Source organism: Pocillopora verrucosa, chromosome 12, assembly GCF_036669915.1.
Source record: "Pocillopora verrucosa isolate sample1 chromosome 12, ASM3666991v2, whole genome shotgun sequence".
Taxonomy (NCBI): domain Eukaryota; kingdom Metazoa; phylum Cnidaria; class Anthozoa; order Scleractinia; family Pocilloporidae; genus Pocillopora; species Pocillopora verrucosa.
The window spans coordinates 20184794-20208141 of NC_089323.1; the positions used below are offsets into that span (position 1 = coordinate 20184794).

A 23348-nucleotide genomic window follows, 5' to 3' on the forward strand; every position below is an offset into this window, starting at 1 on the left:
TTTTAATATCGTTGAGAATTCTTATATTTTTTATTAGTTTATTTCATCGCCAAGTACTCAGGCTTATGCAGACTGGTGTCAGATTTATTCAGGAGATCCGTCCTTACTCCCTCAACTTAAGCGACGTTGAGCACGATCTCTGATTGGATTCCAGCTGAACACAAAGCATCCATCACAGTTTTATTTTATTCTTTCAACAGTCTTTTCAATGGAGCGAGATACAAAGAAGAAAGCTCCCGTAGTGTGAAAGCATTGTACCTCGACGGACTGTTTGCTTATGCCACAACTCCAGCCGTTAACTTTTTGTCAGTCAGTTTCACTTTGGTCAGCTGGGTCAAATTGGAGGATCCTGTTAGAAGTCCGTCGACCATATATGGATATTGGAAAAACCCCAATCTTTTCCGTTTTACCGCCTTCCTCGCTGACAACCTCCAATTTGAATTTCAGAATCGCGACGCGCAAGGAAGGCTCCTGAACAAAATTGATACCAGGGGAGGGTAAGAATAAATCAAGTAATCCTCACTGTTGAGCGATTTCGTGCACTGAAAATCCGCGTTTCTTTTTACATTTCCTCCTCGACCTCCCCTCCCCCCCCACTCTCCTCCCCCTCCCCCTAACATTTTGAGAAACGTCTGAGTCAGGTTAAGAAGACAGTCAACTCTAAAATTCGACAAAAATATCTGCTGCCGAATGTGAAAAATAAAAGGCTAAGAGGGACATTTCCTATATTGGCATTTTAGTTTCCAAAGCTTTTTGCAATTTTTCAGAAATCCCGCCTAAACTTTGTGTTTCATATATGACTTTTATCTTGACAGAAATCCGAATAAGGAGATATGGTTCCACGCTGCCGCGGTGTGGAACAAGACTATGAATAAAGCTTATTTATATCTTGACGGCACAGTAGTAGGGACTTCTAGTGGTCCGAGTGGCTTTGATCCGACCGAATTTAAATATACATTCTATGATATTGGACTGAAGAGAGACGCCAATCACACAATGAAAGGATATTTGAGAAACCTGATGATTGTTCGCTCTGCTCTGACTGGTGAAGAGATTTTCAGAATGAAAGGTACAACAAATTAAAGTTAACCAGTTAAAACAGTCAAAACGGCAACTAAGTGCCGAGTCGCACAGACAAACTTCAGACACTCCCGTTTAGAAATTATAAGAATGATTACCACATGTTTAAGCGATAAATACTCATTTTAACAAGAGAAATTTGTTTTGTTCTTTGATTTTGGACAAAAAGAACCTCATTACCCAACGAGGAATCGAGCCCAAGACCATCGGAATTTGCGCTCCGATATCCTATGTCTTATTTTGCGGTTATACTGACATAATATGTTAGAAATAGTTTACTAAAGTATCTACCTGATTGCAAGAATTAGTCACTAACTGAAAGAAACGGAGTGCGAACTTAATAAGAGTACCATATCCATCTCATGCAACCTTGAGTAATTCCAAAATCTTACATACTTTGAAAACGTGTGGGCTAATTCTGATCCATGTAAAATGCAAAATTTGCTCTGCGAAAAATCCTTCAGAGTTTTCTTAGACTGCCTTTAACCCAGAGACCAACGTACCAGTTGAGCTTAGTTGCGAATTCGCTTTGGAAGTCCTGTTTATATTCTGGATTTACTTTTTCAGATCTAAATAACGAAGCCTTTGCTGGTGCTTGGATCGGTCTAAATGATTTACGCACAGAAGGAGATTATCATTGGCCCGATGGTAGTCAGGTGACATACGAAAAGTGGCACCCCAACGAGCCAAATAACGCATATGAATACCAAAACTGCGTTCAAATGCGTATCAATGACGGGACCTGGGACGATGCGAGCTGTGGAAAGCGTCTTCCTTTTCTTTGTGAAAAGAAACATTGAACTGTCTGCCATTCCTAACTTATTAAAGAGAGCCAACACATCATTAATTTAAAATCAAAATCAGGCTTTCCTGTTTGTCTGTAAAGCTTACATCAACGGACCAAATAGTAATTTTGATTTAATAGGCAAGAGCCCAACTCTTCTAATCACGAGTGCACATACTTTCAAACAACTCATATAGCCCCTTTTATTCAGTCTTTTCTTAAGCAATCATTTCGTGCAAGGTGAAAACTTACTGAAGATTTTACTCTAAAAACCAGGCGAGTGGACTTGCTATGAGATCAGAGCAATCACCAAAGCATCATGTTAGAATGTAGTTGAGTCATTTTCGTATTTCTCCAGCGTGTGACCAAATCGAGCCAAACTTATTATTATTATTATTATTATTATTATTATTATTTTATTGTATTATTGTAATTATCATTACACAGTTTCTCGTTTATGTAACATAGGATATGTATCTTTTATCCTATGGTTTATTAAAGACTTCAAGAAAGACTTCAAGACTTCAAGAACAACATTACAACTGTTGCCTTTAGAGGCAAGCTCGCCTCTTTTGCAATGGTTCTAGTTTATAAGCAAGTGCAGTATATATAACTGGTAACCAATAATCACAGATTTCCTTTATTTGATATTTTGACTAACACTAGTGAATTCTCCCAGTCACACTTGTCAGAGTATAAGTACACTTTCACTTAAGACTGTGAATCACAATATCTCGGTGAGTTTCATCCAGGACCTGAAACAAAAAGACACTTATTATCATTAATAAATAACTAAAGCAAGGGAGACAACACAAGAGTGACTCGGTGCATTTGTATCATGTGTTTAACAATTTGATTTCTCAGTGTATTAATTTATTGAAAATTGTACCATAACACACGCAGGAGGCAAAACAAAGCAAAAGTTTTAAAAGAAAGGAAATCAGTGTAACATTATGCCTCTGTTGTTAATCATGGTATCTTGATAAACGAAGGTGATAGCAAATCTAGCGATGCAAGTGAAATGATGTCTAAGTCAATTCAAAGAACGGATTTAGCTTAATATGCGAATGAATCTGTAACTGGTCCGATCACAGGAAGGTAGCGACAGCCTCACATTCATGTGCACGCGTTTTCCAATTGAATTGTTATTCATTGCATTCGTCTCTTAACATAAAAATGATAAAGAGATCCAATTAAAAACAAATGGATATCAATAACAAGTCTTGTCCTCAGAGTATACCAACCCCTGAGCTTATAAAGATCCAGTATGAGCCTCTGTTCGTTACAATCGTCTTTCCAAAAAACAGCAGGGACTCCCTCCATGGGTTGACCTCTGTATGGATGGACGCAAAAGCCCGAGGCCTTATGTTTCAATGTTTTGTGAGGGGTCCTGTATATAAAAAACGATACAAAATATTATGAATTGACTATACTTCCTTCAAAGTCGACCTCTAACCTGCATGGAACAGGCTAAACGACATCAGGGAGTGAGATGAAAGAATTGACCGACAAGAATTTTAAGAAGGCTCAAAACTAATTCTTCCCCCGCCAAAAAAAATAACCACAAACAAACAATAACAACAACAGTAGATATGTACATGTGTTAACGAAAGGAATGACATGTCTGTTTTGTACCACAGATTATTGGAAATATACTCTTTTGCCCTGTAAAGGCAACTGAAAAGTCTTTTTAATGCACTAGCTCATTGAAAGTCTCTTGCATCACCTCTCAGAAAATAGTGATGTTCCATTTACTGCAGTAATGATACTTAAGGTTAATGTGACCCGAGTGGTTAAAAGTTTTACTCCTGTAATGATGTTTATAATCTTTTGAGACTTTTCATTTTGCTCTCTGTACCTTTGAAATTTCGACACATTTAAATCACAGGTACTGGAGAGAACCAGACGCATATCCGCTGTAACTCCTCTTCCTGCAATCGTAACAATAGTATCGTTTGTAGTTCTGATTATTTATTATTCCACTTGTTTTACAGTGGATTTGATTTATTTTTCTCCAAGATTTTCCAATACACGAACCCTTTACCTTTCCTGTGTTGAGCGATATTTCGGACGAACGAAAAACTCAAGCATCGACTTTAAGGTGGCTATTCAGAATGCTCTACACAATACAAACTCTAATTAGTATTTGTCTTTGTGGAAGGATTTAAAACCGAAATCCCGGACAAATACCTTCGGAAAAAGGACGCAAATTAATGATAAACCCCAGCACACGCCAAGTTCTGGAATCGAACCCAGGCCCCTGCGATGGATAGCAAGTGCTATTACTACTGCCCTATTATGTCCTTGATTTCCTTAAAATACCAAACTTACCCTCGGGACAGACTCTCTTCCCACTGCAAGTATGCATAAGGACTTCATCTTTGTAAGTGAAGTACATGTAATATTTGTCGCATCGAGGGGACTGGTGATAGACAAGTGGACTGTTGTCCGCTGGATTACAACTGGCGCTTTCTGGTTGAAGGCAGAACCCCCCAGGTACTTGTACTGGACTGTGAAAAACTACAAAGCAAAAGCCTAATGTAAAAGACTCTTTCAAAAAAGTCCTTTTGAGATAAACCTTTACTATTTAGGTTTTTAAGGTCTCCTTTTACACTGATTAAGGCGACACCCTCACATTATCAACCATTCAAATCGATCGACTTAAACAACAAATGGAAAGCCCCGCTACACTTTCTTCAACGCTTCATTAAGGGACAAGTAATTTTTGCACAGGTTTACCAACCTTGTAACTTGAGGAAGTCAAGTCGAAGTCTGTCTTCGCTGCAATCATCTTTCCACATTATGGCTGTCGTACTGCTTATTGGTGTCCCGGATAAGGGATGTACACAGAACCCGGATGCTGTATGTCTCAGAGTTGTATAAACAGTCCTAACAAGTGATTAAAGTTGAGCTGATAAAGTGTTATAAAAAGATGAAATTCGAAATTTCCGAATGCACAGTGCATTATGGGGTTGAGTTACAGACCTTTGGAATTTGGACGCATCTGATTGGCACGTGCTTGATAAGACCAGCGATGTTTGCCAGGTCACTGTTCCTGTTAAGCAAAGAGGAAGTTCACTTAACGCTGGTTTTTTTGTCCTAAAGTGTAAGGACCTCACACAGTGAGATGGCAAGAAAGTAAGAAAACTCGGGTGCATTGGTAAACAGTCATATTTTTTTGACCGATCCGAGATACGACTTGTGCATTTTAATTCTCAAGATGAGGAGATTAGAATTAATACTGAAGATCTTTTGGTAGTATTGATGCACTCTGCCGTCTTATAATCAAGTAAAGTTTTGAACTTTTTTTGACGTTGTATAAAATTTTCGCGCTAAAATACCAACAAATTAAACGTACCTAAAGGACAAACTTTCTTTCCACTACATTTATGAGTAAGAATATCATTGTGAAGGGTGAACATCATGTAATCCTTTGAACATTCTGGCGTATCCTTTATATAAACCAGTCTGGTATTGTCCGCCGGACTGCAATCCTTACTCTCAGGCTGAAGACAAAAACCACCGTAGGCTCTGATCGGACTTTCTGCAAGATAAACTAAACAAAAGCCGAAATTTATTTTCCAGCTGGATGGTGGCCATGCAATAATGGTTTAACAATTTATCTTTTTATCTTTATTTTATATTTATTTTTCTATCTTCTTAAAGAATTTAAGATAATGGAGTGAAACATCGCATGTGAAACCTGTTTTAACCCTTTAAAACCATGCGTGATCAAGACAGAATTTCTTCTTACAATATCAAAAAAATACCAAGCAGACAAGTGATGACAATGAAGAAAAATATCAATCATGTAGGGGATTACTAGTTGATCCAACGCCAAATTCTCCAAAAGGACATCACAGGAATTGTATGGAGAATTACTAATGAGGTCTTGGGCCTAAAAGGGTTAACTAAACTTGCCCTCTTCTCATGAGGGAAGAAAAATCAAGCCAGTGGCAATCTGTTGAATGATTTGCTCGTGTTTGGATCGAATGGAAACCTTTTTCAATTTAAAGTAATTCGAGTCAACCCCCCCCCCCCCTCCCCAAGTCCATGGTTGGATAAGAGTCGAAATACGATCCGATTCAAGGCTGCAGGGCAAAAACATCGTTTTGCTTCATTTCGAGATGAATTAAAATATTAACTCAGATTCCAAGTTAAAGTTGATTCTCCCTAGAAAAAAGAATAGGCAGTCAACTATTAGCCTTTAACTCCAAGATCTGATTGTCAATTCTCCCCTCTAGCTACTACACATTTCCTCCTAAATTGATCACGAGAATTAGGTGCAATCAAGGTAATAAATTGTATCTGATGAGTTTGAGTATTCTCACTACCTGTTTGCTGTGTAATGCACGGATATGATAGGGAGAAGTTACATGTTAATCACTTCTGGGAAGTTAAAGGGTTCATTTTCCGAATAATTTCCAGGCAATCTGTCGCAAATTTTGATGTGATGTTCATGATCTGAATATACTAACCTGGAGTTGGCTTTTTGTCAATTTTACCCTCGTTCATCCAATACCAGATCAAGCCTGGGTTCGTCATTGCACCGTATATCCAAGGAGCAGGATTGTTCGATGTTTTTTCGGAGATGATCGTTCCCCATTCAGAATAATCCGAGTGTGTCGAAGTTGTTAATAAACCTGATCTTGCTCCTAACCATGGCATGCGCTTCTCAAGTGAGTCTTGCCAGTTATATCTCCAAACGTTATAACGTTTCACGAGAGCAACGTCTGTCTGCTGGTTATTTTCGTTAACAAAGCTGATGGTAAATAAAATAAAACTGACAAGACGGTAAAGGACCAGTAATTATTTATCGCCTGAGGGGTCGGCGGATATTGGTTGTGTCACAATACAATTTTCCTGATCCCCCATTAGACAGTTCTTACTCTTTTGGCGACGGCTGATCCCTCTCTGTTCCAACTTAAAACCATGTGACCCCCCCCTTCCCAAAGATTCTTCGGCCCCCCAAGCAATAAATAATGCTGAGCCGAGCCCTAATGACGGTAATGAAAGACGGAAAAACATGTTTTTTAATTTCATTACCAAGCTCAATATTTATCATCTTCCTTATTCTATTTGCGTACATGATGCTTTCGACAATACGGATCCAAATAGTATGCAGGACGCGTGTCACATACAAACCTAGCTTCGATTCCTAATGAGGACTTGTGAAAGGAGAGAAAAATCTACCCCTTTATATATCACTTGTTTATATGTATATATCTTCTCTGTGGAAGGTAGCACAAGCTTGATCCGGTTATTGAGAATCGAACGTCACCCATCATGTCCCTTTAGTAATTATGTTAAATGATCGCCCACCTGTATCTCATTGGAGCCGTCCAAACTCCGCCCCAGTGTCTTCTCTCGTTAGCCTCCAGACGATACTTAAACCTTTTTGCACCACTTAAAGCCTTAATCTGATCAGCATACTCAAGTATGGAGTAGTCCCTCGATAACAACGGCCTCGTGGGGTTCTTGAGTTTGACTTCGTTCTTTTTCCAACCATTCGAAGCACTGGTGACGAGTAGAGTGTAAGCTCCTTGCTCTGACGTCATATCACAATAAACGGGCAAGTACTCATGGGAGTTCCTCAGAATAAAGTAAAGTCCGTCCTTCTCCGCTGCCTTGTTTCCACGGTTTTCACTTTTAATTTCATTGCAGGATCTCCTGCGAACACAGTTGATCGTATTCAGGGAAATATTTCGAAACAATAGTGAAAGGAAGAAGTAATTTAGGTGGAAAAATGGAAGTAAGTAATATTTTCAAGAATCGCAAAGTGTTGCATCGTATAATTCTGTTCACAAAGTCTAAAAAGGCAAAAATTAACTTCAACTAAACCTCCAAATTGTTTTTTCCATTGCAGTAATTTTCGGGTAGTGGCAGTAAAGTAACTAAAAACTAACGAAGATAGTTGTGTTCAAAGAAAAAGAGTAAAAAACCCGTCCAAAGGAAAACAACGGTAGGAGGCCTCACCCACCCCCACTGCTTTGCTTACCAGGTTCCCTCGCGCACCCAGAGTCTTTTCGTGCCTGTTCTCGCTCGACTTACACCATGTGTTGCATCCAACACAATGGCACCATTGAGATTTGTCTGATCGTCAGCACTCGTCAGTAATGTATAACCGGAAGTTGTTAGACGTGGCAGACGCTTGGTGGACTGTACTTGACTGGCATCCCAGTGTCCCTGCTCGTGAACTAATTTCACGCATGCTCCGTCTGATCGACCAGAGGTAAATGAGCAACCAGCGTTTCCTGTCCAGACTCCTTCCCAAGTCTTGGCGCCATCTTCCTCCATCAAATACTATGAAGACAAAACTTTCAAAATTCAACAGCCTTGTTTGATAACAACAAGATTGAAACACTTCTTTGCTTTGTACCGAAAAATACTTCGCTTCGAGGATTTATGAGTTGTCAATTGGTTAACATGTCCTCACCTGAAAGTGTTTCATTTTCGTAATGTTGTCTGCCATCCCTAATAGGGAGAAGTCAGAGGACAGCGAAGGATTGTGGGTATTTCTTGACTTCACGTTATCTCTTGCCCATCCATTATCGCTTGCGCTTGTCAATACTAGAGTCCAGGCCCCACCATGGTCACTGAATTTACAAAAGGTCTGAACTTGACGATGACCAGGCTTAATAGTATACAAACCATCTAAAAAAAAGGAAAAAAACCACAAGGACGAGGTAATCATCCGTGCATTAGGTAGAATTGTCATTCTGCGTGTCTGTTTTGAGAACGTTTTGTTTCGTTTTCTCACATTAACGACTTTGATGACCATTATTTTTCATAAATTTTCGATCAAAACCATGCCACACCATTCGCACAAAAGGTTTTGACGCATGCGCTCCGATATCGCAGGAGCTATGTCACTAAGATAGGAACTACAACATTTATAGCGTAATGAAAAAGTCGCTTTTGGATAAAATGAAACCTTGACATAACCATCTGTTTGTTAAGAAAGACAGTAAGAGGGCAAGAATAAGTTCAAGAGTGACGACGACAAAGGAAAAAACAAATTTGCGCGCTTAGCATATATCTTTTTACCTGTCAATAAAAGTAGATTTCTAAAGATCAGTTCCTCCGTTCTTTTCCCTAAATTACCTTTGACTACATAGTTTACTTAATAATTTCCCTCCAATCGCCATTTTGGTAACCCTGGTCAAAAGTTCAAATATTCAAGAAGCTTTCCACGAAACTGGTCCTGATCAAATGTTCAGTTAACAGATAGCGACATTTTAATAGACTATTATCAAAAGAACTTTTCGCCGGACATTGTTGATTGTGGCAGTTGAGGGACGATAGGAACATGTGAATCTTGATTGGCCTCGTTTGTGACTGACAAGAAAAAGCTCAAGAGTGACGACGACAAAGCAAAAAACCAATTTGCGTACTTAGTGTCTTTACCTGTCAACGGTTTACTATATGAACCTCTCAGCTGGATCTCAGCACATGACCTCGGAGGACTAAAGCTCTGTTCCCTGACCCAGTACCAAATGTTCACTGGGTGCTGTTCAAGATCTTTGCCGTCCAACCAAGGCGCCGGAAAGAAAATTTTAGAATTGGCTGCGGCAGATAAAAAAAGGAAAATAAGTTTGCTTGATTTAAGGTATGCGGGTAGTCTTTGTGCTACCTCAGGGCGTGGTCACCCCTGCCTTGCATAGATCCTACTCTTAATTATAATGGTAAGAACAGAAACTTGCAAGGAACAGTGTCTTGGTAGTATGAAAAGCGAGAATCGTTCTTAGTGGCTGGACAAAAAACCTGAACGAAACTTTTTGTGTTACAGAAATTTGTATACAGTAGAAATCAATGTCTTTTTCGTAAGTTTGCAATGATGGTGGAGTTCAACCGAGGTTTTTAACACAGCATGTTTTGTTGAATCCCATCCCAACCTGACATCTGTTTAAAGGCCTTTCTTTAGTGTCAATAGGTCGGTTTTTAATCTATTGAAAAAAGTACATTTCTCAATAAAACTTATTTCAAATTAGTTCATCTATTACAGTCAAATCTTCTCTTAAAACTACTCAGCGACCATCTCTCCCCAATGGCCAAGTCGAATCACACAGCCCCACACTTTTTAAAGCTGAAGACTCTTTTCTACAGCGACCTGTCAAGTCAATTCAATTTAGCCAGGTTTGGGGTTAACCCTTTGATCCCAAGAGTGATTAGCATCTATTTTCTCCTCAAAATATATCCCCGAATCGTACATTAAGGTCACGAGAATGAAGGAAATGATCAACAACTAACAAAGCTCTTGACTATTTAACAAATTCTCCTTTTCAGCACCTTAGGAAATGTAAAGAGAAGAGTATGGAGAATATACCTATTGATGTTAGGGTGTAAAGGGTGAAAGTAAAAGTAATACGAAAATTTTGTATGCGCATACTCCTCACCGATCAGAGTTCCCCATTGACGGTCTCCAGTGGCATTCCAAGAAGTCGTTAACTTAGGACCAGAAATCCAAGGCATTCTTTTCTCCACTCCATAATCGTCGTATTTCCAATTGTCGAATTTCTTCACCAACTCGACAAACGTCTGCTTGTTGTCCGTAGCAACAAAAGTGTACTCACGTGGAGCACGCCAGATTCCACCCCAGCGACCTTAAAAAGAAATGAACATCGGAGGCTTAGCTACATAGAGCCTGCTTTTAAGTGAAGGTGCGTCTTTCAATTTTCATCAGCACCACTTCCGTAACGCTCTATTGGACATGCTTTTTAAAACAAATAACAGGTGGAATAAATCTTGCATCTGTTTTTTTCAGGCCAAGTACTCTGAAGATGAACTTCAGTGATTTTTTTGCCTGGATAGCTTTTAACTGCTCCGTAGTTTCCCGTTATTGTTCCAGTGCCGCCTTTATAATACTGTACTCTTTTCTATTTAGTTTTCGTTGTGACTAATATCCGTCAACAGAGACAGATATGTTAAGTGCTGTTTTGAAGTAACCCAGAACTGCTTAGTTTCGCTTAACTGTGCTGTGTGATTGGCGTGCAAACGTCGCGTCATGCTCTTACCTATGAGTTTTGATGTTTCACACAATCTGAAAACGCTCCGTACAACAAGCTCGATCTCACAAGTTTCTTCTAGTGTATAGCTTACCACTTTCGTGGCCTTCAATTCGATACTCGAACCATTCCCCGGCAACATTTAAACTGTTTTTGATGTCGTCTGCTTTGTACAAAATGGAAAAATCTCCATTTAATGTCGGCCTATTCGGATTTCTCTGTTTGATGTTATCAGCTGTCCACGTGTTTGTGTGGCTTGTGACCAAAAGTGTCCAGCCGCCACCGTCATGTGTCATATCGCAGTATGTCTTCACCGGCCCCTTTCCGTCCGGATTGATTGTGTACACTCCGTCTGGGAACTGGACGCCAGTTTGCTTTCCCAGAGACAAAAGATGATGACAAGAATGTGCCACTGTAGAAATGAAAAGAATACTCACAGGGTTATCGAACGTGTCCCCTATTTAGACTGTGTCTTTAAATATGGTAACAGATATAAATTTTTGTCATTCGGCACGAAAATTGGTGTCTTTTGAATGAAGTTGTCCCCTAATGATAGATTCCTAAAGATCAGTTCCTCCGTTCTTTTCCCCAAACTACTTTTGACTATATATTTTACTAAATAATTTCCCTCCAATCGCCATTTTGGTAACCCTCGACAAAACTTCAAATGTTCGAGAAGCTTTCCATATAACTGGTCCTGATCAACTGTTCAGTTAGCAGATAGCGACATTTTACGAGATTATTATCAAAGGAACTTTTCGCCGAACATTGCTGATTATGGCTGTTGAAGTACGCTAGGGAACATGTGAATCTTGATTGGCCTCGCCCTCCCCATGTGACTGAATGATGAAGATAGGGTGCAAAATTGCGAGGGGTCTTGGTCTGACGCTCAAGTCCTGGTGGAGGACTCAGATTGTGAGTGATCAAAAGAATCAATCTTGTTTCGTGGTACACTACCTGGACAATTGTCGGTGTTACAGGAAGATTTTTCTGTCCTTTTTCTACCACAGTCTCTTCCTCCATGTGCTGGGGCTGGACTGTCACAGAAGCGATACCTTGTCTTCATTCCTCCTCCACAAACTTTTGAACATGGGCTCCATTTAGACCATGCGCCCCAGCGGCCATGGCGCACTTGTTTCGCTAAAGTACATTTAAAATACCTTCATTTTAGTTTGGCTGCTTTCAAAAAGGTTATTTTAAGTGTCAGTAGATACTATGATGTGAATGTTACGAACGGTTCAAAGTTAAATGTATTTTCAACCCAAAATTTCACCTGTTGTGCAGGCTGTATCCGGATCTAAATTTCCCAGACAGTGACATTTTCCCTTATTCGTGCATGTCTGACGAAAAAAATATGCTATTAACACATTTAGAGAAGCAATCGATGTTATATTTTTCATATCAATCAATGGAAACATCGGTGAACGTTTTGTTTTACAGTAAATGTTTCTTATCTGACGCAAGGCTCTTGGGTACAATTTGGTCATTATTGAAACTTGAAATTGTTGCAGTTCTGCGAGAGTATACAACCATTTATACGAGATAAGCTGAGCTACTGTCCTTGAACGATAGATATAGGAATTATCTCACGATATATCAGAACGACTTTCAATCCATTCGGTTGAGCTCCATGGACTAAGATCAGAATAGAACAATTATTTTACCTAATGCTATCCCTTTATCCTCTATGTTTTCCCAAGTTCGTGTTGCATGTCTTTCAACCAATCACAATTGAAGTATGGAATATCGTTTCCTTACCCCTTTGCCCGCGCATTCCTTGCCATCACCTGCTCTTGGACACGTCGTTGAAATCAGTCGACCAACATGGGTGCATTGATTTTTAACACAAATCTGCGGTAGATGCAAAGTAATATTTATTAAAATGGAGTCAATTTCGTGTTTAACTAATAATGCCTAAAATTGTAAAAAAATCTTAACTCCAATACAGCACTCATTAATGCCTCCTAGCCTATCTTTGTATTCTTGAGGTCACTCGATGGGTCAGTCAAACACATGTATTACCTTGTTGTTACCACACACTGTTCCATCTTTGACCATTCCATCAAACTCCTTCCCATTTCCTCCCTTACGAATAGCCGCCCTGCAATTAAACAAATTGAGCCGAAAAGTAAAATGTATGGTTTGGAATATTTTCTTGGGAAAAGAAACTCTGTTGATAGCATCCATGCAATAATTTTTCTATGGTTGTTTCACCTGCATTTCTCTCCTGTGGGCAGAACTTTTAATTCATAGTAACTCCCATAATCCACTACTGGCCGATCTCTTGGCGAAGAGCACTGCAGCTGACCACATACAGCATGCCTGTAGATTCGCAAAAGGAAGGTTGGTTTCGATGATGTTGATAAATCTCACCACTACTACCTTTTCCTCGTCTTTTTGAAAGGCACCACAGACCGTTGCCTTATGTTGTCTCTATAGTATGGTGCTTTCACTCAATTTAGAGCCTAAACTGAAGGAATAAGCAAGCACTGTTATCTACTCACTCTCTTGCACAAGGAAGATTTGTCTGCCCACTGCAAGTTCCAAAGCCTTGCGCCTCAATATTTAGTTTTTCATAACAAGCGCGGGGAGCACTTGAAGCACCTGTTAAAACAAATGCATGCAGTAGGAAATAAATTATGGGCATCAATCAAAATATGAAACATTCATTCACAAAGTAATATGCAATATTATTTCTTTCAATAAATGGCTCGCTCGTACCTGCTCCCCAAAGAGCTCGGCATTGAAAATCCGCTGATGCTGCACATTTTCCATGATAACAAAATGACTGCGAAAGAATGTGATAAAACGTTTCCTCTACTTTTCATTTTCACCACAAACTAAAATGCAGGTTCTTTATGACTGAGAGGAATTAACTTAATTCATCGATTAAACCCCTTAAACAAACAGCGGGGAAAAACTGCCAATTTGAAAATAACTGACGAAGCCATTAATTAGAAGTTCCTGAGTCTACGTGTGATCGAGCTGACAAGTAACTTTGCTCAATTAAATAGCACTACTGTGACATACCGATGCTTCTATTTGTTTCTTCTATCCATAAAATTTGACTAAGGAAAATTGATAATCCTTAGAGTGGACCACATGATAGTTTGATGCGGCTCGAAAAATATCTGGATCACTCAGGGGACCTTCTCGATTGAGTTTTGAATGTTAAGATGAAACCTATCACAGAGCGGATTGTGTGTATTACATACTATTTTTAGTTTTGTTTGTTTTATTTTGTCGGCTCTGTGGAAACTCTATTTTACATCCCTATCTCACGCGAATTAATATGCAAAAAAAAAACAATATGAGCACGAAGGTACCTTTCCCCTCCCTGCACATAAGCTTCCGTCTTTGACATGGTCATCTAGAGGACACTAAGAACATGACAAGTCAATTAATTTTATTGAAAACAAAATTGAGGTGTCGCGAACCTCTTTTCATGATGTCTTTCTAAAACTTACCCAAGTCAACCGAAAGACCCATTCTGACCCTAACACTGTTGATACTTGAATCTGAACTTCTAATTTCTTTCATTTTCAAGGTATTGGCAGGTTTCGCTCCATTGTAATTTTGCCCGCTACAAATTCGCCCCATTCTCAACGCGTTCACCCCTTCAATTACGACAAGTGCGCACCCAAACATGGTGTTCCCTCGCTATTTCTGTGGAGCAAATGCCTCTTCTCTCCCCATGTTGCACTACAGCTACCTAAAGTATTAATGCACCATTAGACCTAGTAGGTTGATTTTTATTCGCAATTTCAGACGCAGGGTGAGCGATCTTTAGGTGTACACACCTGAGCAGACTTTCCGGAACAAACTTCTGCCACATCACAGACTCCTATGCTTTTACGGCACAGCGTTCCAAGTGGGGAAAACTTGGTGAGAGGATAAAAAATGGGGCCATTTAGAACATGTAAGACATGTAACATGTAATCCTTTCTCGAACAATTTGCATTTTCTTCAGCCTCGAGTTTTTTAATTTTAGAGAACCTACGAATGTTTTTGGTTAACTTAAATACAACACACTAATTTAAGTACTTTTGATGTTGACGCTCCGATTTGATATCAATTGATCATTTACATATAAGTTCTTCGTTTCAGGCATTATCTTGTGCTACTTCTTCCTGTAACAGTGGGCTAATAGCAATGAAAGTCAATGACCCCAGTTTATCTCTTACTTGACACTTCCGGCAACATTTGTTTTGCGCGTCACTACATTGGGAGGATTTCTTCAAGCGGCAGTCATTTGGCTGACAGCAGGGATCTCGTACCCTACATTCCTGTAGAATAAGGGGAGAGTGAAAAAGTCAGATGTTATTACGGCGCTCTTTTTACCCCGCATTCCAATCGACCCGACAGAATCACGATAAAGGTATCTGATATGTTCCTCTTCTGATTTATTTTCTCAAACTAGCGTAGATCTCGACAAAGGGCCAAGGCAACGCTTCATTTGATCTTTCAACCTTTCTCTCCCGAGATCTCATTTATAATTCTCTTTAATGTCTACTATGCAATTCTTATGACGTTAGTTTGGAGAATTTGGTATTGGATCTACTAGTAATCTCCTAATCGATATTTTCTTATTCCCGTCACTTCTCTGCTTGATTTTGTATTAGTATTGCAAGGAGAAATTATATCTTGGTCACTCATGGTAGTTAAATGGTTAAGCAATTTTTATTACTTTCGAGAGTACATTCTTCAGTTTTTCATCCTAAATCAAGTTCTTTGGGAGCTACTCTTATTTTTTCACTGTTTACCTCTGGTGTACCACAATCACATTGCTCTCCAGGCTCTGGAATACCATTACCGCATCTAGAGTTCTCTGCCTGTAATGCAAAGACATTATTGGCTATTAGATAGTTACGTCATCAGTGTTCAGTTGTTCAATACGTTGCACCACATGAGAACCTTTTTTGGAAGATTGTAAAGACAACTGTCGTCAATCTTTGTCATGTTAAGCAAGTTACAGTCGGAGAAACCAGGAACTCGGGTCCTGTATGATAAAAAAAAGAAAGAAGACTAATTAATTGTTTCAGAGGAAAAAGAATGAAATCAAACAGATTAGAAGAAACTGAATATGAGTCATCGAATGAACAATAGTGGAGACTTACTTGAAGGAACCCATAACACATCCACGAGGTGAAAGGCACTTACAAGACCAAACTTAAATAACGAAAAAAGAAATACTGGTAAATCTATGGTCTGAGGAAACTGTAAAACCCATGTTCAGACACTTTTTTTTGACACTGGCACAACTTAGAGACCTGACATTATTAATCGCCTGAGGGGGAGGGGGATTCGGAGAATTTTGGAGTTGTCACAATAAATTTACCTGATACCCCCTAAGGCTCTCTAGGATTCTAATGATCCCCGCTCGTTTCAGTCAGTTCTCTATAGTCCCCCCCCCCCTTTATACTCTGTTAGCGACGACTAACCCCTTCTCTGTTCTCCCCGAAACCTTTTTCCCTCATGTGATAAAATATGACTGAGTATCTGCGCTGTCTCGATTTGTAAATGTAGCATTGTTGAAGAAGCAACTACTGTACACAGAAATATTCACATACTGTTATCGTGGTCAAAGTTAAAGTTGTGTCCAAGTTCATGAGATAATGCTAACCAAGGACCGAGGGAACCCCAGTAGTTCCACTGCAAAAAAGGATAACGACATAACAACCTGTAAGGATTGAGCAAAGTAACGAAGATGCTTCCTTCCAGAAGAGACAGTTTTCTTGTTCCGAAGAACGCGCGAACAGTACGGTGAAAACAATGGATAGTCCTCGCTTGCGCATTCGCCAGCTAAACGTCGTTCAGTAAAAGTCTCTTGAGGTTTTTGTAAACGCCCAAAGTATTTTCATAGCGAGAAAAATTTGTATATAGTTACAGGTGCAGTGTTCTAAGCCACTTAGTGATTGAAAGAAAAAGGTGTGCAGCTTTGCATTTGGTCAAGCTGAGAAAAAGGACTTACGCCTGTGTTCGCTTACAAGGAAGAAGTCCTGACAAAATGATTATGTAAGCGATTATGCCTTATGACTACAGGCTTACCGCATCAACGCCCAGCGATCGTCTGGTACAAATCTCTCCTCTGTACGCCATTCCACCATAATCGTCCCACATTACGCCCCTGTTTAGAATAGTGGAACAAGATATTTAAATATTCCGTAACGTGATTACGGGTCCCTGATTTTAAACACTTTTACAACAAAGTCGTTGTGTGATTTACATGTATCTTTGGTGATGAGGATATGCGGTCATTCCGCAAAAGGATTAATTAATATCGATCACAGGCATGAAAATGCTTTGTTCTCTGGTACAGTTTTCTTCTGGTAATGTCTACTCTCTAACTGTGCCCTTAGAATAAGAACAGTTGTAAAGTCAGACTTCAGTAGTAGAGTAAAAAATGTTATCATTCGTCTTGTGCAAGACTTGTAAACTCGACTCTTCTCTTAACAACCATTCACAATTTAAGTTCTCTCTGTTTATCTCTGTCAGTCTATCAGTCTGCCTTTTTGTCTATCCGTTTACTCTCACCTGTGACCAAGTACCTCAAAAAAGCCTTCTAATACTTTATAAACTAATCTGTCAGATTGACGAGCTAAATCTTAGCACGTTTCATTCGGCCTCGTGGGTTCAGTACCTCAACAGGTGTATACTGTCGTAGGTGACTCCGGCTTCTCTGCTGGAGTGATGACTCCCGAAGTTTCTTAAATCATCGCCGGCTCTCTTAACAAAAGGGACGTGATCCTCGTCTGTCCAGATTTCGAGCGCTGATAAAACAACTCGAATGTTGATCTTTCGATAAATCTGTAACAATGATGTGAAGAAGCAATAAAGCTGTTCTTAAAAGTTGTGCAAACTTCATAGATAATGAATTTTTTCAACACAAAAATTTTATAGATCATTCTGCCCGTTGAACGTCTGACTTCCGTCAATGGAGCCTCGAACTTCTTGAAAAGAGTCAATGACATTATAACCAACTCCTTTGATCAATTTACCGTGTCGACAGCATTTACTAGTGTAAAAACTCTTCGTTTCACGTCGTTAATGTCTTGCTTGTATTTCTTGTACTGCAACAACAACAAAAAAAGAAATATGACATCTTACTCTGATCGCATAAACATTGATAACTTTTTTCCTATGACAGATCATGTGGGTGATAGGAAATGAAAGTTCCGGCAATTTTTAAACTAAATTTTACTTTGATAAAAATTGTGGTATTTAAACCACAAAAAGCTTACCACAGCATTGTCAACAATGATCATTAACTCCGTATAGCGAGTTTTCGTTGTTGTCAAGTACTTCTTATACACTGACTCTTCAGCTTCCCGTTTAATCTGAAAATAATCATAAGTCTTCTGTAGAAGGTAACATATATTGTCCCTTATTTAGGTTAGAAAATCAGTCCGCTAATTCTAATATAGTTTTCTTTATATAGTCACTGAAAGGTCGTCAGATAACAATTTAAGACGTTTCATTTAAGGCAGCGGAGCACGCATTGTTCCTAATGTGATTCATTGCAATTCACTATTCATTGCCATTTATTTTATATAACATTAACTTGTGAATAGTTTGGCCCTGTTCTGTCCTGTTCTGTTGGCCCTGTTCCCCTTTTAAATCTCTCTCTCAAATGATCAATCGAATATCAAAGGATTACAAAATAAATACAAAAGGTAATATGCGCATATCCTGCCTTCTTATCCCAATCCACTGCACTCAAAGCTGATCAGCCATAGCATGTATAGCGTTGTTTTAAAGTTAGAAAGTGGAATAATGAAAAAGACCAGATTTTCAAAACTACCGCACGTAATATGATAAACTCATAGTATTGTTCTATTGATTTACCCTAAATTTTGTTAATGAATTGCTCAGTCCATCTGCTGTGGTATTCCCATTCAAACTGGTTCCTTCAAAAATCAACGTGGATGTTTCACTATATTATTCTATAATAATACGAAACACAACTCCACTTAAATGAATCCGATAGCTTCATCCTAGCGGTATTCAGAAAGGATAGTCTCATAACCAGACCTTCCACGGACAAGCGGTGTCAAGGTCCCTACATTTTAGTTACAGTTAAACGGTAGGATCTGGGTACGAGATTACAGACAGGATAGCAAACCCTTAGACGCGTACAAGGATAGCAAACCCTGAGGACGTCACAAAAAAGAAGTAATGCGGGGCCGTGATTATTTTAGTGCTAAGTTGGTTTTTACCCCCTTTCTGGTTTGACACAAATAAATAGTAACAATCCATAAAATTGAAAAAACCTGTATGCTCCTAAATTCTAATAAGATATTGCTGTAGGACCCTGTTGTTTAAAAGCCAGAAATCCTGACCATGCCCATGAAATGTCTTGAATAATATGATTATCCCAATTGTGTGCATTCACTAAGCCTTCATTGAAGAGGGGGCACAAATTCGGGTGCTATAAGCTTGGAGCTTTGTAAAGGTGCCAACGTACCACATAGAAATATTTTCTTCTTTCCGTCTTTCGTCTTGAATATCTTGTGCGCTCCTTCTCCCTGTAATATTGCGATGGAAGGATGAAAAGATTATTTTTAATGACAAAATCCTAGGCTAACTGTTTCCAGGTTATAAAATTCTTCGCAAACCTTTTCTGGGTAAGGTTCTATGTACATTCTACTCTCCTCGTCTTCAATCAAGCCACTGAAAAAGGGAAAACGTGGTTAATATTGCATCCCTTGAGGAACGTGAACAATTACAAAAGAACTAACGAACAAATCGTCAATGAAATTTTTGAAAGTTGTACTGTTATGTGCGTTTTGGAAGTATATGAAATGTTCGTGCACATAGACAAATTACGCCACATGATAAAGAGTCACCTTAATCCATGACAAGTATCAAGGATGACCGTTGACTGCGCCTCATGACCTTTCAGGTGACCTTGATATTGGCAGTTAGGCGGTGCCTCCTGACATTAAAGCAAGAAACGTGGATAGTAATATCAGACTGCAGCTTAACTTGTTTAACCCAAAAGACCCACACAAGTAGTAAGATATTGCCTTTCCTCCCTTCTGATTGGCCCTCGTTAGCAAAATGCGATGAATAAGAGCTGGTAAGGGTAATTTCTGTTTGGTGTGTTACCTTTCTATGAACCAACTGGCCGTTTTCTTTAAAATAACGAAGAGTAAACTGTGGTGAAGAAACTATCCTGGTGGAGAACAAAAACATAATTTATCATAAAAGTGGACCTATTCGGAAAAACATCATTGCACAATCACTTATCATACTAATGGTGTAAATCGTTATTCTTTAACCCTAAAGAGTGATTGGCTTCTAGTCTCTCATCACAGTACCATGCACCCTTGAATCAAATGTAAAAGTCATGGGGATAATGTAAATAATCACCAATTTAAGAAGCTCCTGATTGTCAAACAAATTCTCCTTGTTATTGCCACAGGAAATGTAAAGGGATAAGAATGGAGAATATAAATACTAACGTCATGGCGTAAAGGGTTGAAAGCTGTAATAAAAGCTGTAATATCAGCAATAAGGGAGTGTTATGGTCAATCGTGAAAGACCGACCACGCTCAGTTCACGTGGGGCTTACTTAGCCAACCAGCGCCACGTGAAGTTACAGTCTCCTCGGCACTTACTTGTTAAGATGAACTTCCACCACAACATCTTTACCGAAAGCTCTCAGCTTAAATGTCGCCTCCTCGTCATGGCCATTCTGTCACGAATTCAAAGTAGTATGACACACATCAATTTTTTTATAATCATTGTTGTCAAAGAGGAACAGTTGGCGTCCCAGCCAGTTAGTATCTCTTAGTATCTCTTCACTGAAATATAAAAAAATTTCAGTCATGGGAAACTGCACTCAAAAGTACTTCGTGGCAGCGGAAGGAGTATTAGATATGGCAATTGGAGAGCACATATCTGATTGGAAAAGTCTCTTAAAAGAAAGAATTAAACACTGAACAGGGTAAGCAAGGCATATGACTCTAATTGGCAGATTGAACCGGCTATATTTTTGGAGTAGCATCTGGCTGGGGGCTTGTGTACAGCAGGGTTGTAAACTCTCCTTTTTGCGCACGCGCGCGCACCTGGGAAGTCGCGCGATGCTTTTCTCATTACGTGACATCCCAAATAACGCCTGTGATGGAGACTAACGCTTACTGTGATACGAAAAAAAAATCAGGCGTCAAAACATAACTTTAGAGGCAGAGATAACAGAGACTTGTAAAATAAGACTTTATTGCAAATTGAGCACGTTTATAGTTCTCACTGATACTAAAGGATCAAATACCTTTGATCCTGTGGAAAGATCTCTCTTTGTGCGTCCCTTATTGATTCTTTCAGGAAATACAATATCGAAATTGTCATCGATATTGTCTCTCATTGACTCGCTGTGCCATACTGAGAGGAAAAAAATCCATTATGTTGAGAATTTTGGTAATTTCTGATGGCTTCATCAGAAAATTGAAACTAAAAAAATACCTTCGTGCGCCGAGTATGAGTACCCTGTGCTTCCGGTCCAAAACAAAACCAAAATAGGGAGCCATATGTTCATTCCTAACCGATACAAAAAAAAAGGAATGACTATACATAGATAAATGCAATACTCAAAAGATAAAAATAGGGAAATTCATAGGTAAGTAAGTATAAATGTTCTCTGGCTGGAGATGTGAATTGTTTAATGCATCAACAAAATTCTTCGCACTCAGATAAAGAGATGTGCGATGTCAGTTATAAACCCATTTTATCAAGACGACCCTTTGCTTAAGTTTGGAATTGATAAGGTTTCTTGCCATCGATGTAAGGTTGTACTGGGTTGTCATCTAAGGGGAAATTAAACAACGAGCTGACTTTTAGGCTTTGCGTGCAATGACCAGTCATTATACAGAGTATTCACAACAAATTGTTAACAGCCTTTTCATGTCATTTCATGCATCTAGTAATTGACAGAATTGGGTCTGCGTAGCACGAAAGTAAATATTAACCTTAAAGGGTTTGTAAATATCTTTTCGCCACAAGGAAATGCGATCTAGAAGCGAAACACTTCGGAAAGTACGTGCCTTAGAACTACTTGAGTCCTAGAACTTTGTAACAAACCTGACCGAGGCGAAATACGAAGAACGCACAACTATTTTTCATGATTACAAAAACAAGGCTCTGTTTCCAGAATTCAACATACCTTTTAGCTCCATAATTTAGTCACCAAAGTAAACTCGTCAAAAAATTGAAGAGACCTTAAGCAGCCAAATGTTGGCTGGAACGCCAAGCACTGATAAGGTCTTGGTTGTGTTAGGCCAAAAAAACCCTTTAATTGACAAACCGATACCCGGCAGCAGTAGGAGGTGTATACGTACCATTGCGTGGCGTATTACTCACCAAAGCAGAACTGTCAGCTGGAGGATATCAGTTTCCCCTGTTCACGCCTTCTGTACATATCACAAGTAACTTATAGGGATCTCATCGGTCATTCTTCAGTTGTTCGTTTTTCTTTCTCTTTCGGTAGCTTGGTGTATTTTCACGTGTCGTGCAGGCTTGTGATACTGCAATGTTAGGTTTCCTCTCTTTTTCTCGTATAGAAAGACGAGGCTACATGTGGGATCAACGAAAAAACCCTGGGCTCTAGTCTATTTCCCTTTAGGGTAGAACCTTGTTATTTTTCTTATTTTTTTATTTTATTTTTTTTGTGTGTGTGTGTCTGAACACGTAAAGAAAACGATATAAAGCTTCTGCCCGCCAAGAAAAATAAACATTGCCTTCTCGGCGCAAATTCATGCTGAGACTTGCTGTGACAGACAATTAAATATTTCTCCAGGTGCCTTGTAAAGAAATTTAATTACAATGCTTGCTCGCTCCACTAACATCTTGGCTGCTTTTAATTTGAACTTATGTTGAATCTTACTAATCAGTATGCTTAAGAATCGCCTGACCATAGCACTATGCCTCTCTCGTGATCATTATTTTGATGAGCATGATAGCGCAGTACAAAATGATTTCTCATATATCCACGACAAATTCATGCTCAGGTTTATATGTAAAATGGCTCAAGATCGTGTCACGTTACATAGTTTACACATTTGGTATTTAAATAATGTTCCTTGATATGGTTTAGTTAGACTTAAAATTTATAATGAATAATCTAGATAGGTAGCTTTAGACAAATTCAGAAGAAACTTAATTTGAACCAAAGATACATCTGAATGAGTTTATTGGTACATTCTTGCATCGTGGTGGCCAGCTGTTAATTTGCGCCATCCAGGAGGTCCTTAAAGGGACAGTTTGATTTAGCTTTTCAGACGATGTCATGGCTGCAACGCCTGAGGCAATTGTAGAAGTTATTGAGAGGGTTTACTTATTGATTCACTCTTTCCAAATTAGTATATTCAACTGTGATCTATTTGAAAAGGACTGGATTGTTAGACTGTTACAACACTTGTGCCATCGAGTTTTTAAAGCGACGGTAAAACAGATAGGACCAGTATTGGCCATGGGTGGGGACG

The 23348-nt window shown here is 39.1% G+C and overlaps 1 protein-coding gene across 2 annotated transcripts; it reads right to left on the minus strand.

Moving 5' to 3' along the window:
• Positions 1–2042: 2042 nt before the first annotated feature.
• LOC131783400 (uncharacterized) lies at positions 2043–22425 on the minus strand. Of its 2 annotated transcripts, none has more exons than XM_066159347.1 (41): positions 22228–22425; positions 21334–21408; positions 21143–21252; positions 20490–20566; positions 19978–20044; positions 19716–19804; positions 19485–19539; positions 19334–19394; positions 18715–18776; positions 18111–18206; positions 17868–17939; positions 17510–17676; positions 16918–16996; positions 16440–16521; positions 15987–16038; positions 15784–15868; positions 15633–15701; positions 15054–15155; positions 14670–14750; positions 14196–14249; positions 13591–13657; positions 13374–13473; positions 13084–13191; positions 12892–12970; positions 12628–12720; positions 12143–12209; positions 11827–12009; positions 10964–11281; positions 10261–10467; positions 9272–9430; positions 8301–8518; positions 7863–8167; positions 7187–7534; positions 6343–6626; positions 5223–5420; positions 4850–4919; positions 4608–4753; positions 4196–4384; positions 3723–3795; positions 3109–3254; positions 2043–2619 (listed from the first exon to the last, which is right to left on the minus strand). In XM_066159347.1, exons 2-41 carry the CDS (start codon positions 21404–21406, stop codon positions 2609–2611), a joined length of 4902 nt encoding a protein of 1633 aa, XP_066015444.1. In that variant the 5' UTR covers positions 21407–21408; positions 22228–22425; the 3' UTR covers positions 2043–2608. The 2 variants fall into 2 exon arrangements, with proteins under 2 accessions (XP_066015444.1, XP_066015443.1); XM_066159346.1 differs by lacking the exon at positions 22228–22425 and adding an exon at positions 22031–22188.
• Between the last annotated feature and the right edge of the window lie 923 nt (positions 22426–23348).

Coding starts and splice junctions, on each gene's coding strand:
- LOC131783400 (XM_066159346.1), bottom strand. Junction 17,677..17,867: donor TAGTAAATGCTGTCGACACG/GTAAATTGATCA, acceptor TCATTGTTACAG/ATTTATCGAAAGATCAACAT. Junction 13,658..14,195: donor TATGTGCAGGGAGGGGAAAG/GTACCTTCGTGC, acceptor ATTCTTTCGCAG/TCATTTTGTTATCATGGAAA.